General features: G+C 42.4%; 1 protein-coding gene across 1 annotated transcript; it reads right to left on the bottom strand.

Moving 5' to 3' along the window:
- Window positions 1-178: 178 nt before the first annotated feature.
- Window positions 179-8,871, bottom strand: LOC138959657 (toll-like receptor 4). The gene is made up of 2 exons (XM_070331234.1): window positions 7,971-8,871; window positions 179-5,924 (listed from the first exon to the last, which is right to left on the bottom strand). The coding sequence occupies exon 2, from the start codon at window positions 5,915-5,917 to the stop codon at window positions 2,972-2,974; it is 2,946 nt and encodes a 981-aa protein (XP_070187335.1). The 5' UTR covers window positions 5,918-5,924; window positions 7,971-8,871; the 3' UTR covers window positions 179-2,971.
- Window positions 8,872-12,178: the final 3,307 nt, after the last annotated feature.

The following is a 12,178-nucleotide window of genomic DNA, read 5'->3' as shown; positions in this document are numbered from 1 at the left end:
AATCCTGTTGTTTCCCACCTTAATACAACCAAGTAAATTGGCGATCGTATATATCTACGCTACTATTGCAGCGCACAGCTCCGTGTAAGGGGCGCACCGACACACTGGCACACACACACACACACACACACACACACACACACACACACACACAACTAAGACAATACAGGACCATGAATTGGTTCAGCTAAGCATTTTAGTAACCAAAGCATGTTTTAGAATACAGTAACTAACAGCTAGGACACGTCAACACATCCAAAAGATTACAAGAAAGTGTTCAATTATTCAAATCGACATTTGGTTTCTCCTTACTTTACGCCCATTACATTACTATACAGCTAAAACAAAACCTGAATGAAACACTAGCACGTGCAAAACCGTGAGCTACGAGGAAACATAGGAGGAAACACTGGAGACAACCTCTGAAGTCTGTATGCTACCAGTCTTCACAAGAAGAGACAGGTAGAACATCTGTGAAGACTGAGGGCTGCCAACAGTTACACGAGAAAACGTAAAAGTAAAAACCTTTGAAGAATGTAAGCTGCTCGCGATGAAAAGGAGGAAATATTAAATGAAATATTTAACGTCTGTGGTCCACCCGAATTTGAAACAAGGAAAAACATTTTCAACACTTTTCAAAATCTGTTTACTTCAAGTATTAGTACGAGGAAACACATTGTGTAAAATCTTTCTTTGATGGCTGAAAACTATTATCACTTACTCAAGCAGACATATGGGGAATCTTTGAATACTATGGGCTTCAAGCGTTTACACAAGGAAACTCGGGGGTAAATCTGTGAAAACTGTGGGCTTCAAGTATTTATATTTAAAAACGTGATACTCTGGGCGACCATCATGTACACAATGAAAAGCAAGAATAAATCCAATAAGTGCATTGGTTCCGAGCATAAACAAAATAAGACAGGGGGGACCTGTTGGCTGCACTTATGTAAGCCGGGAAATAGTTAAACAAAGTCTTCAATGACTGTAAGATGCCAGCATTTAGACGAGCAGATATCAAAGCAAAATCGTTGAAACGTGAAAACATAAAAGGAAATATTGGGGCCTATAACGTACACGTAAGGAAACATATTGGGAGGAAATGACTTTTGCACTAACAGAATTAGGAAGAGAATACATCTGAAAACAAAAACAAAATACGACTCTGGGTTTACACAAGGAATCATAATGGGACGATTTTTAAATGTTGTGGACTACTAGCCATAATACGGAAACAGAAAGGGAAATCTGTGTAGACTGTGAAAGAGGCATCTAATGGATGTGAAAATGGGAGAACATCTTTGAAGACTGTTGAGTACAAGAAGTTACACGTACATCAAGAAACCAAGAGAGAACTCTTTAAAGGCTTTGAATGATGGAATTGAGAAATTCTCATCAAGTTTCAGTTGTCATACAAAAACCACAAAAGGCACACACGCACACACATACAAATATCAACAGTTTATAAATACATTTGTACAAGTAACACGACCAGGGCAAAACACGCAGAACAAATGGATACCGGTTTCTGATTCACATTTTATGCTACATCCTTCATTATTCTAGGATAACTTTTCATTTATGAAAGCAAAAAAAGTATTAGCTTTGTGGTACACCCACGACCTACTTGACACCTCAGGTTACAGTCTTTGTTGTGTTCTGTATCCATTTCTCATCAGGGCGTGTGAACATATACAGTACATGTAATCTGTTGATTGTAATTATACTATTGATATTGATCTTAATTCTTTAAGTTTAAGCATAAGATATTTGATGATCATAACCATAATTATTCGACCGATTCGTTTAAGCTATTGATGTGTAACAGTTGTTTGTTGTATGTTTATCAGGGTTTGCTAGTGTGTGATAGGGTTCGTGTCCGTCTGTAGATGTTAGTTTCTTTGTTAGTCCTGTGTTGACAACTCTTCGACAAGCCGCTTAGAACTGTACCCACGGAATACGCGCTATATAAGCTTCATATTGATTGATTGATTGATAACAGAGAAACGAAACAAGTCGCGTAAGGCGAAAATACAACATTTAGTCAAGCTGTCGAACTCACAGAATGAAACTGAACGCAATGCAATTTTTCAGCAATACCGTATACTCGTAGCATCGTCAGTCCACCGCTCGTGGCAAAGGCAGTGAAACTGACAAGAAGAGCTGAGAAGGATAGCACGCTTTTCTGTACCTCTCTTCGTTTTAACTTTCTGAGCGTGTTTTTAATCCAAACATATCATATCTATATGTTTTTGGAATCAGGAACCGACAAGGAATAAGATAAAAGTGTTTTTAAATTGATTTCGAAAATTTAATTTTGATCATAATTTTATATTTTTAATTTTCAGAGCTTGTTTTTAATTTGAATATAACATGTTTATATGTTTTTGGAATCAGAAAATTATGAAGAATAAGATGAACGTAAATTTGGATCATTTTATAAAACAAAATATTTTTTTTACAATTTTCAGATTTGTAATGACCAAAGTCATTAATTAATTTTTAAGCCTCCAAGCTGAAATGCAATACAGAAGTTTGCCCTTTGTCGAAGATTGCTTGGCCAAAATTTCAATCAATTTGATTGAAAAATGAGGGTGTGACAGTGCCGCCTCAACTTTTACAAAAAGCCGGATATGACGTCATCAAAGGTATTTATCGAAAAAAAGAAAAAAAGATTCGGGGATATCATTCCCAGAAACTCTCATGTCAAATTTCATACAGATCGGTCCAGTAGTTTGGTCTGAATCGCTCTACACACACACACGCACACACACACACACACAAACACGCACGCACACACACACACACACACACACACACACACACACACACACACACACACACACACACACACATACACCACGACCCTCGTCTCGATTCCCCCTCTATGTTAAAACATTTAGTCAAAACTTGACTAAATGTAAAAAGACAGGTAGGGTTCAGTATCGGAGCAGTCATGCATGAGGCGATGTCATCCCTGTCTGATGGCCTGAGCCAGTCTGGCCCAGAAGTCACGGACGAGTGACGGTTCCGCCCGAGTGCCGGGGAAGGTGATGTAGGTGGAGGACTGCAGGTTGTACAGCACGTCACGCGGCAGTTGCTGTGACGGCACGTCCTCGTACAGCAGGAAGAGCAAGACGTCACGTCCTGTGTGCGCCGCTTCCATCGTGGCCATCTGCATCTCGTAGAGACACCACTCGGACTGCACCAGCTCCCGGGACAGCACCACCAGCGTGCGGCGACTGCTCTGAACGGCGCTGACGATGTTGGACGGGATGGGACGACCGGGGATGAAGTCACGGTTGTGCACGTTCAGACGAAGACCCGCCCGCGTCTCCAGCTCCTCCAGCAGCTCACCGTGCACAAAGTCGTTGTCTTCCGACGAGTACGACACGAAGGCGTCGAACTCAAAGTCGTCGTCGTCGCAGGTCTGCAGGCGTCTGTAGGCCAGGCGGGAGGCGTAGTAGAGGTAGCGCAGCTTCCAGCGATAGCGGTAGATGAGGGCTGAGAGCATAGCCACCAGCAAGCAGAAGGCACAGGACACGGCTCCTACAAGGATTCCGGATTTGTCAGTACATGAGTTTTGAAGACTCTGAATGACGTCAAAAACGTTAACCTGTTCCTCTACGTTACCATTAGACATTGAGCAAGCCAATCTATCCTTGGAACGAAATTTCACTTTGGAATCGACGATCCACCTCAGGAAATCAATGCGTTCGCACACGCACGCTATCGGGTTGAAGGTGAGATCCAGGCTCACGTGTTCGTACTCGGCGATACTGTCTAAATGGTCCATGATGAACTTGGGCAGGTAGCGAATGTGGTTGTATGAAAGGTCCAGCAACGACAGGTTCCTCATGTGGGAGATATTCACTTTAAAGTCATAAATTTCGTTGTGAGACAGCACTAAATTCTCCAGGCTTACAAGTCCTACAAACACGTGGGGAGGAATAGCGTTCAGGTAGTTTTTGGATAGGTAAAGACTCTGCAGTTGGCCCAAGGGTCTGAACAGTTCACCATCTTTATCGTGCTCAATAACTATGCGTAGATAGTTACGGCTCACGTTGAGTTCTTTCAAAGATGTCAGGCTGCTGAAGAAAGTTGTAGACACGTTGTCGGCAAAATTACTGCCAAGGTCTAAAGTGGCAAGCTTTTTCAGACCTGTGATGGGACCTATCCATGTCTTAAGTCTATTATGCCCAAGGTTGAGAACTGCTAAAGAATTGCTGGCGTTGAATTCCACTTCAAGAATTTTGTAATTTAGCGCGTACCAGCGAGACACGTACGTGTGTAGGTTTGGTGGCAGAATGTGCACCAGCTTGGCAGAACTCTGCAAGGCTAGAGTTCCTGGTTGTGTGGAGACAGAATGCACAGATTCCATCCCAAAGCGAGGGATTTCTTTGGGTTGAAAGCGCTGGTGACAGTTCAACGGACACTCCATCGCATCTCTCATCATTCCAGTGGAGCACTGCCGAAGCTGCTGAGGGGGATATGCCGAGGGAGGTTCATGGGCTACTCTGTTACCGTCAATATAAATTGCTTTCAAATTCTTAAGACTGCCAAAATCTTTGAAATAGTTTCCAAACCCTAGTTCGTTCCTGTCAACGCTGACAACCATCAAAGACTCTGGCATGTTTAGAAGTGCTCCTTCACAGAACTCTTCAATGCGATTTCCCTCAGCATGGATGATTTCCAGACTCGTGTTTTTGAAAAACATCGTGTTCCGAGGAGTTACAATTACGCCCGTGGTGTAGGGGTGAACTATCGAACTGATGTGGAGTTCTTTTAAGGCCGAGCCTTGTAGGCTGTAGAAGGCGTTCCCCAACGTCCCAAAGCCCAAATTCAGGTTGAAAGACAGATCCAGGATGTGCAGATGCTGTAGAGGTCTGAAGGCGTCTATCTCAATCCTGCTGATGCTGCACTTGGACAAGTTTAGTGACCACAGGGAATGCGGCAGGTGGAGGAAGGTTTTGTTCGTCAGGCAGTTGATTGCACAAAAGCTGTCATCCATTCCTGACAAACTAAGGTTGGTGAGCGAGGTCATGTTTTGGAAGCCAGGTCCAAAGTCAGCATTCGGCAAACCATCTATGTGAAGGCTCTGCACATTTGACAGCAGTTGCAGTACCTCGTCGGGATACGAGAAGCCTTCTGGGCACGAGGTTGTATTGCAATTTCCCTCAACACGCAGCTCAGTTAGGGACGGGCCTAGCAGACGGAAAAGTTCCACTGGGTACGAGTCATTGTTAAGAAGAATCTGATTGTGACTCATGTTCAACGACTTGAGATGCGCAACACCTTTAAACATCTCTGCGCTGAATTTATTCAGCTTGTTGTGGGACAGATCAAGAGCCAATAGACTCTGGAGAGAGCTCAGAAGACACGGGTTTTCGTTTAGGTAATAACCGTTGTGACTCAGTGCCAGCCATTGAAGCCCAGTCCCAAACATATCAGCTATCGAACAGCTGGCATTGTGAAGAAGATTAAAAGACAGATCCAGGTGTGTCAAAGACTCCGAGGAGATGAAGCGTCTGTCCAAACATTCCGTTCTGTTCGTGAACGTGAGATGGTTGTGAGCAAGGTTTAGTTCCGTTAAACCCTTGAGAGCAGAGAACGCCTGTACAGCGATATCAGCGATGACGTTGTAAGATAGATTAAGCCAGTGCAGACGGGTGAACCTGGAGAAGACCTTGGGTCCCAAAAAGGAGATGGAGTTGTTACGGAGAGACAGACTGGTGGCTATGACCGGCAGACCGCTGGAAGGAACACTGGTCAACCCTCGGCTGGAACAGTCCACCGCTAAGCCGTTACACGCACACTGTCCGCATGGCGTGAATGGGTGTGGTAGTGGTTCTCTCATCCTCGGCTCGCCTCTTATGAGCAGCATGACTGCAGCAACAAATAGCGCCTTTGGCAGCATCGCGAACCTGAAAGAAACACGGAGAATATTTGTACTAATCCTGATCTGCCGCAGGGGAAAAACACGCCGAAGAAATGTATTCATTAATCAAAAATAACAAAATATATCTAAGTAAATTGTACCACAAAAAGCGTGTACCACATTTACATAATTAGGAAGTGTCTGGTTTGGGTTCAGGTAATGTATATGCCGTTTACACATTGATATGATTCCATTTGAAACTTTAAAGTTGTGATCGGGGGTTGACGTCGTCCAAAAGCCTAACTTAAAGCCCGACAAGTGAAGTGACTGTAGTTTGTTTGTTTGTTTGTTTATTTGTTGCTTAACGTCCAGCCGACTACGCAGAGCCATATCAGGACGAGGAAGGGGGGGATGAAGGGGGCCACTTGTCAAGCGATTCCTGTTTACAAATGCACTAACCCATTACTTGTGTCCCAGCAGGCTTTAGTAAAACTAAATTAATACCTACTGGAAGATTACCAGTTTCCAGTATGTTAAAATAGGCTTAACCTATCTACTGCTGGACTTACATCAGAACACTAACAGATTAAACTATACATGAATCGCGAGACAAGCGGCAAGAGAAGAGATTTTTGGAAAAAATACAGGTGAATGAGCAAGAAGGCAGAAAAAAGAAAAGAATTCATGAAGAAAAAGAGAGCATGACAGGAAAGAGGAACCAAAAATCTACCTAACAGCAAACTAGAAAGCTCCTGCGGTTCCAAAAACAGGAGGGGCCTTTAATTTCATAACCGCAGTGCCCCACTGCGGGAAGTGACTGTAGGATTTTAATAAATGATAAATAATAATAATAATGACAGCTTATATAACACCAACAACAGTAATCAATGCTCTCCGCGATTTTGGTAAAGATTTGTCCTGTTGCTGTGCTCTTGCCAAGTTGTGACTATTCTGAATTTTTGTCGTTTTTTTTTAAATGGTACCCTTAATTACGTTTTTGTCAGGTCGATTTTGGGGGTACCCTTATTTGAGCGGCGGTCACGTGAACAATACGAAAAGTGTGTCGGAGAGCCGAGTTGAGTGCCTTTAATGGCATAGACCGTTTGAATGAAAAATGACACGGGAATGAATGGTTTATTTGGGATACCGAACAAATGTCGCGCTAATTGTGTGTGTGCTAATTTGTATTAGATTAGAGTTCACACAAACAAATTCAATCCTAATATGCTGATTTGAGTTTATGCCAAAAAATGCACATAGTCTGTTATGAATATTAAATCAGGAAATTTACATTTGAAAGGACTAAACATTTAAGATTACTGCTCAACACGAACAGGCTTTGCAATAGTCTTGATCAGCATATGCAGTGCAAAAAAATGAAGACACAATCCTACTATTCTCCTTGCCTGCGACTGCACAAATGGTACAAGTCACGTTTTGAGTAATGTGATATTTTAAGAACTTTTTTAAACAAAGGGGTATTATCCATTGCCAGTAGGAAAATCGTTTTCTTCAGTCAATTTGGCAATGCCAATTTTGTTTTTCTGTGTGTCATTGAAAGTGGATAATAGAAACGTTATCCAAAATATCGTTTCATCCACAAACCAAGGCAAAATTCTGTTCAACTTTTGCAAATGTTTACCACACAACATCCATATTCGTTCTTGGGCTAACCGACGCAGACAGAGGGACGGACACACACACACACACACACACACACACACACACACACACATACACACACACTGACACACACACACACACACAGACGCACCCACGCGCGTACGTACACACACATGCACACACACACACACACACATGTTGCACACACACACACACACACACACATGTTGCACACACACACACACACACACATACACACACGCGCGTGCGCAAGCCACTCGATCCATCTGAAGAAGACGGTTTCTTTCGTTCTTATCACAAATGTACACCATATACACAGTAAATGTAACGAAACGCAGAGAGGCGCGCCGAGGGCAAAGAGTAGATGAGATAGAGAAGCGACCCGACACACGGACAGACAGGCATATAGACATACACACACACACACAGATAAACAGATAAAGATTACCTGTCTTATTCCGCTGTGTTGTTTTAAAAAGCTCCTGTCACATTAAGAAGTTCGCTCCCAAGTGAAATTATTTAGTGAAAAGGAACAATTTATACACGTGTATTCCACACAACGACACTTTAAAAATTCATTTCCTTGTAGCAAACAACAGGCAACAGAATCAATAAGAACTCTTTAGGATTTAATCCACACATAGTTTAAAGAATTAGTATTTCCAACTACTGATGAAGCAAGAGACAGGGAGACAGACTTATATTTCAAAAATGGAGAGAGAGGGAACTCAGAACTCAGAAAGTTTATTGTTTAGGCCAACTGACCCGTTACAACCGGTACATATATCAAACATGACAGCCTCTCTCTCTCTCTCTCTCTCTCTCTCTCTCTCTCTCTCTCTCTCTCTCTCTCTCTGGTTGGATGGATGGATGGATGGATGGATGGATGGAAGGATGACAGAGAGACATGAGTGAAGTGTGATAGAGACTGGATTTTGTGTTGATGCATTACTGTCCATTTTCAAACGTTTTGCTGTTGTAAATGCCTGTTTTCACTGTCGTCATGTCGATTGTCATTATGATGATGATGATTATTATTATGATTAATATTATTATGATTATTATTCATGAAGCATGTAATTTTGAAACTTTGTACTACTCCGAAAACGGCGTATGGCTGCCTAAATGGCGGGTTAAAAAACGGTCATACACGTAAAATTCCACTCGTGCAAAAAAACACGAGTGTACGTGGGAGTTTCAGCCCACGAACGCAGAAGAAGAAGAAGAAGAAACTTTGTACACCCCGAATTGAAATGGGCCCAAGGCCTAATCAATAAACCATCCAGACTCCAGACTCTCTCTCTCTCTCTCTCTCTCTCTCTCTCTCTCTCTCTCTCTCTCTCTCTCTCTCTCTCCCCCCACTCTAACGCTCTCACACACATACACTCTGACTTTCACTCCTTCTCTCACAAACACACACACACACACACACACTGACACACGCACACACCCACACACACGCACTGACACACACACGCACACACACAAACACACGCACTGACACACACACACACACACACGCACGCACAATACATACATGTATGGGTATGTACAGGGGATGGCTGATGCCACATCAAATACATCCTCAACTACAACATACATCAAAGGACATAATTGAAAAAGAAAAAGCAGCTACGCAATGCACCCAACCACATCAACAAAACAGAGAGATAACAAGAAATTCCTACGAGGTAGGAAAAACACCCCCGTCAAAGGGAAATAACCATTCTCACTCAGTTGGTGGCAGTGACTGAGTGAGAATGGTTATTTCCCTTTGACCATGAAGATGTCCCTCTATAAGTCCTTGTATAATTTTAATCCACCAATAACTCCCTAACCGTGTGTTTGACTGGTCCCAATTTTTGTAAGGACCGTCTCAGGAATGTATAGAACCTGTTCACCAAGTTTGGTGACGATCGGTCCGTTCATTCTTGAGATCTATATGCGAACACAAACAAACAAACAAACACATCGAGCGAAACCTATACACACCCCTATACCGGGGGTGTAAAAACCCACTGACAATAAATCATTATGTCACACGCTTTGGCTTCTTTGCCACTACTAAAGCAAACGTGTGCAAGATTGTATGTTACACGCTTTAGGAGCATGGCAAGAACGGATTCAAACTCAAAATCGTCCCTCCAAAAGCCAAAATATGCACACACGACTTTTATTTCTCCTTCTGTTATCGTTTCTTCTCTTTACAAATTCTTCAACGCTCAGAATACTGAAAACGGCATCCCAGACGACAGTACTGTTTCCATTCGCGAATTTAGCTTCCCTTGGAAAGTGGCTCGCTCAGGGGGCCTGTTAGTCTGACACTATAAGGACAGAGTTCTGAACATAGATGACAAAGATTCCGGAATGAACAGAGAGGGAGAGAAAGAGAGATCGAGTCAGAGAAAGACATACGGATGAACGGACAGACATGGAGACTGACATTAAACGATAAACTTTTAGAATTAGATAGAAACATACACAGACAGACAGAAAACATTAACCTTGAGTTAAATCGCATGAAGTGATCTCGAAACATTCAGTCAATCTGTCTGCCTAAACACCCAGAGTGAACTGAAAAAGTATTCCCCTAGACTACATGAATCCTGGCTGACCGAAACCCGAACTATAATGTAACTGATTTCTGTTGTTTTCAAGCACAATATTTATTTAAACATAACTTGCGTACTTACACGTTCAAATTCAGAAAATAATTACGAATTCTGTGTCTGTAATTGTAATATCGATTTTGAGCTGAAATAAATGTTCAAGGTGTGATACAATCCCAAAGTCCAGACTGGGTCAAAGAGTGTTTGACCAAAATTTCAATTAAATTGATTGAAAAATGCTGTCGCCACAGCGCCGCCTCTGTTCTTAATTTACGACCTCTGTGACCCGATAAAAGACATAATCCTGTGGATAAACAAGCAGGAAATATTCGCATGAAAAGTTTCATAAACGTCTGTACTGTCCAGTAGTTTTCTGGGAATCGTTCTAGATGCACGCACGGCCACGCACAGTAAATGAACATGCATTTTCAATATTTCCATAGTATCAGTTGCAATGAAAGGCAATAGGTCGTTTCTAACACCTGTGGCAAGGCGAGGTGTTTCTCGATCAGGAAGATGAGACAGGAAGTTCCTCCTTCTAAAGCGATCCATTGTCAAGTTATATCACAAGCACACACACACACACACACACACACACACTGACACACATGCAATAGCGGACAGAAAAAGATTCCCAGGAAAAAGGCTTTAACACGAACGAGCAGAGCGCAAAGAGGAAGCACATCGACACAACGCATTATGAAGACACTTGTACTCCCGGCTAAACACACACGCACACGCAATCACACACACACACACACACACACGTTCGACAATTCCAGACTGCTTCTAAACCAACATATTTCTCTGCGCGCAAAACCTTTCGTCGGGTCAATTATCTTTGAGCCACAAAGAATTGTGTATGTGCTGCGATCGAGCACGTTCAGTTCCCCTTGTATTTAACCATAGACCTAATATAGGTCCCTGATTTAACTCTAAGTAAGCCGACAATTGTATCTTTTGTTCGTGAGGATCGCATGTTCTTCTCCTACCGTTTCCAAGACAACGCTTTCTACCGTTGAAATGTCCTGAAACCTCTGGAGATTTTCAGGCATTTTTTCATTTTTTTTTTCATTTTTTTTTTCATTTTTTTTTTTTGGGGGGGGGGGGGGTGTGGCAACGAGATAACTTTATGTGTGCGTGTGTGTGCGTGCGTGTGTACGTGTGTGTGTGGGTGGGTGGGTGTGTGAGTGTGTGTTTCACAAGTGGGAGGGTCAACCCCTTTGATTGTTTTTGTTAGGCCGGTTGCTCACGCACACACACACACACACACACACACACACACACACACACACACAGGCTGCATCATCCTGAACTCAGGTCAACTTCGGGTCTCATTTATCCCTGACAGGATGCCTTTGTTTTCTTCCTCTGGAGAAGAAATCGATTTTATTTTTTTTACATATTTAGAGCTTTTTGTAATGTGTTATTGATATAAGCAGATTCGCGATCGTCGATAACGATTTTTCATGGTGTTGTGTAATCTTTAGATTACAAAGGAATTGTTATGTAAGACAGTTTCAAGCGAACTATCTTTTGCAGATGTATTTACTGTGCAAACAACTCTAAATATGGCAAAAATGTCACGTGATAATCCACTTTGTCACATGATCATATCAAAATGGCTAAGGAGAGGACAATACTTTTTCCGTAACCAGTTGGTAGTGATGCAGCAATATCACGGTCTCCTTCCCACAGCACTCTCACAATTTGGACTTGTTTTGACCTCAGAACGATGTCTTTATCATAACTGTGAAGAACAGAACGGAGATCACTGTCGAAGTCAGGCATTCTGCAATCACTTTCGTCTTTCGTCTTTTATCAGAAACATAAGCGAAAAACATATGGGAGATAACTCTGTATTCTTGTTTTGATAGATTTTGGCTTTTAGCTCCACTTCTTTTCCTTTACTCCGCGTAGTAATTATCCATCCTGTCAGAGAGACATGAGCGATAGCGTGGACCGATCATTATCAGAATGAGGCTGCATGAGCTATAACTTCAGCGAAGCAAATGAATCACTCAAATAAACACCCCAAGACCAAAAC

This window comes from Littorina saxatilis, linkage group LG2 (genome assembly GCF_037325665.1).
Source record: "Littorina saxatilis isolate snail1 linkage group LG2, US_GU_Lsax_2.0, whole genome shotgun sequence".
Classification (NCBI taxonomy): Eukaryota; Metazoa; Mollusca; class Gastropoda; order Littorinimorpha; family Littorinidae; genus Littorina; species Littorina saxatilis.
This window is presented reverse-complemented; position numbering and strand designations above follow the sequence as displayed.

Excerpts from the sequence above, each read along its gene's own strand:
- LOC138959657 (XM_070331234.1), bottom strand. The coding sequence starts at position 5,917 with ATGCTGCCAAAGGCGCTATTTGTTGCTGCAGTCATGCTGCTCATAAGA.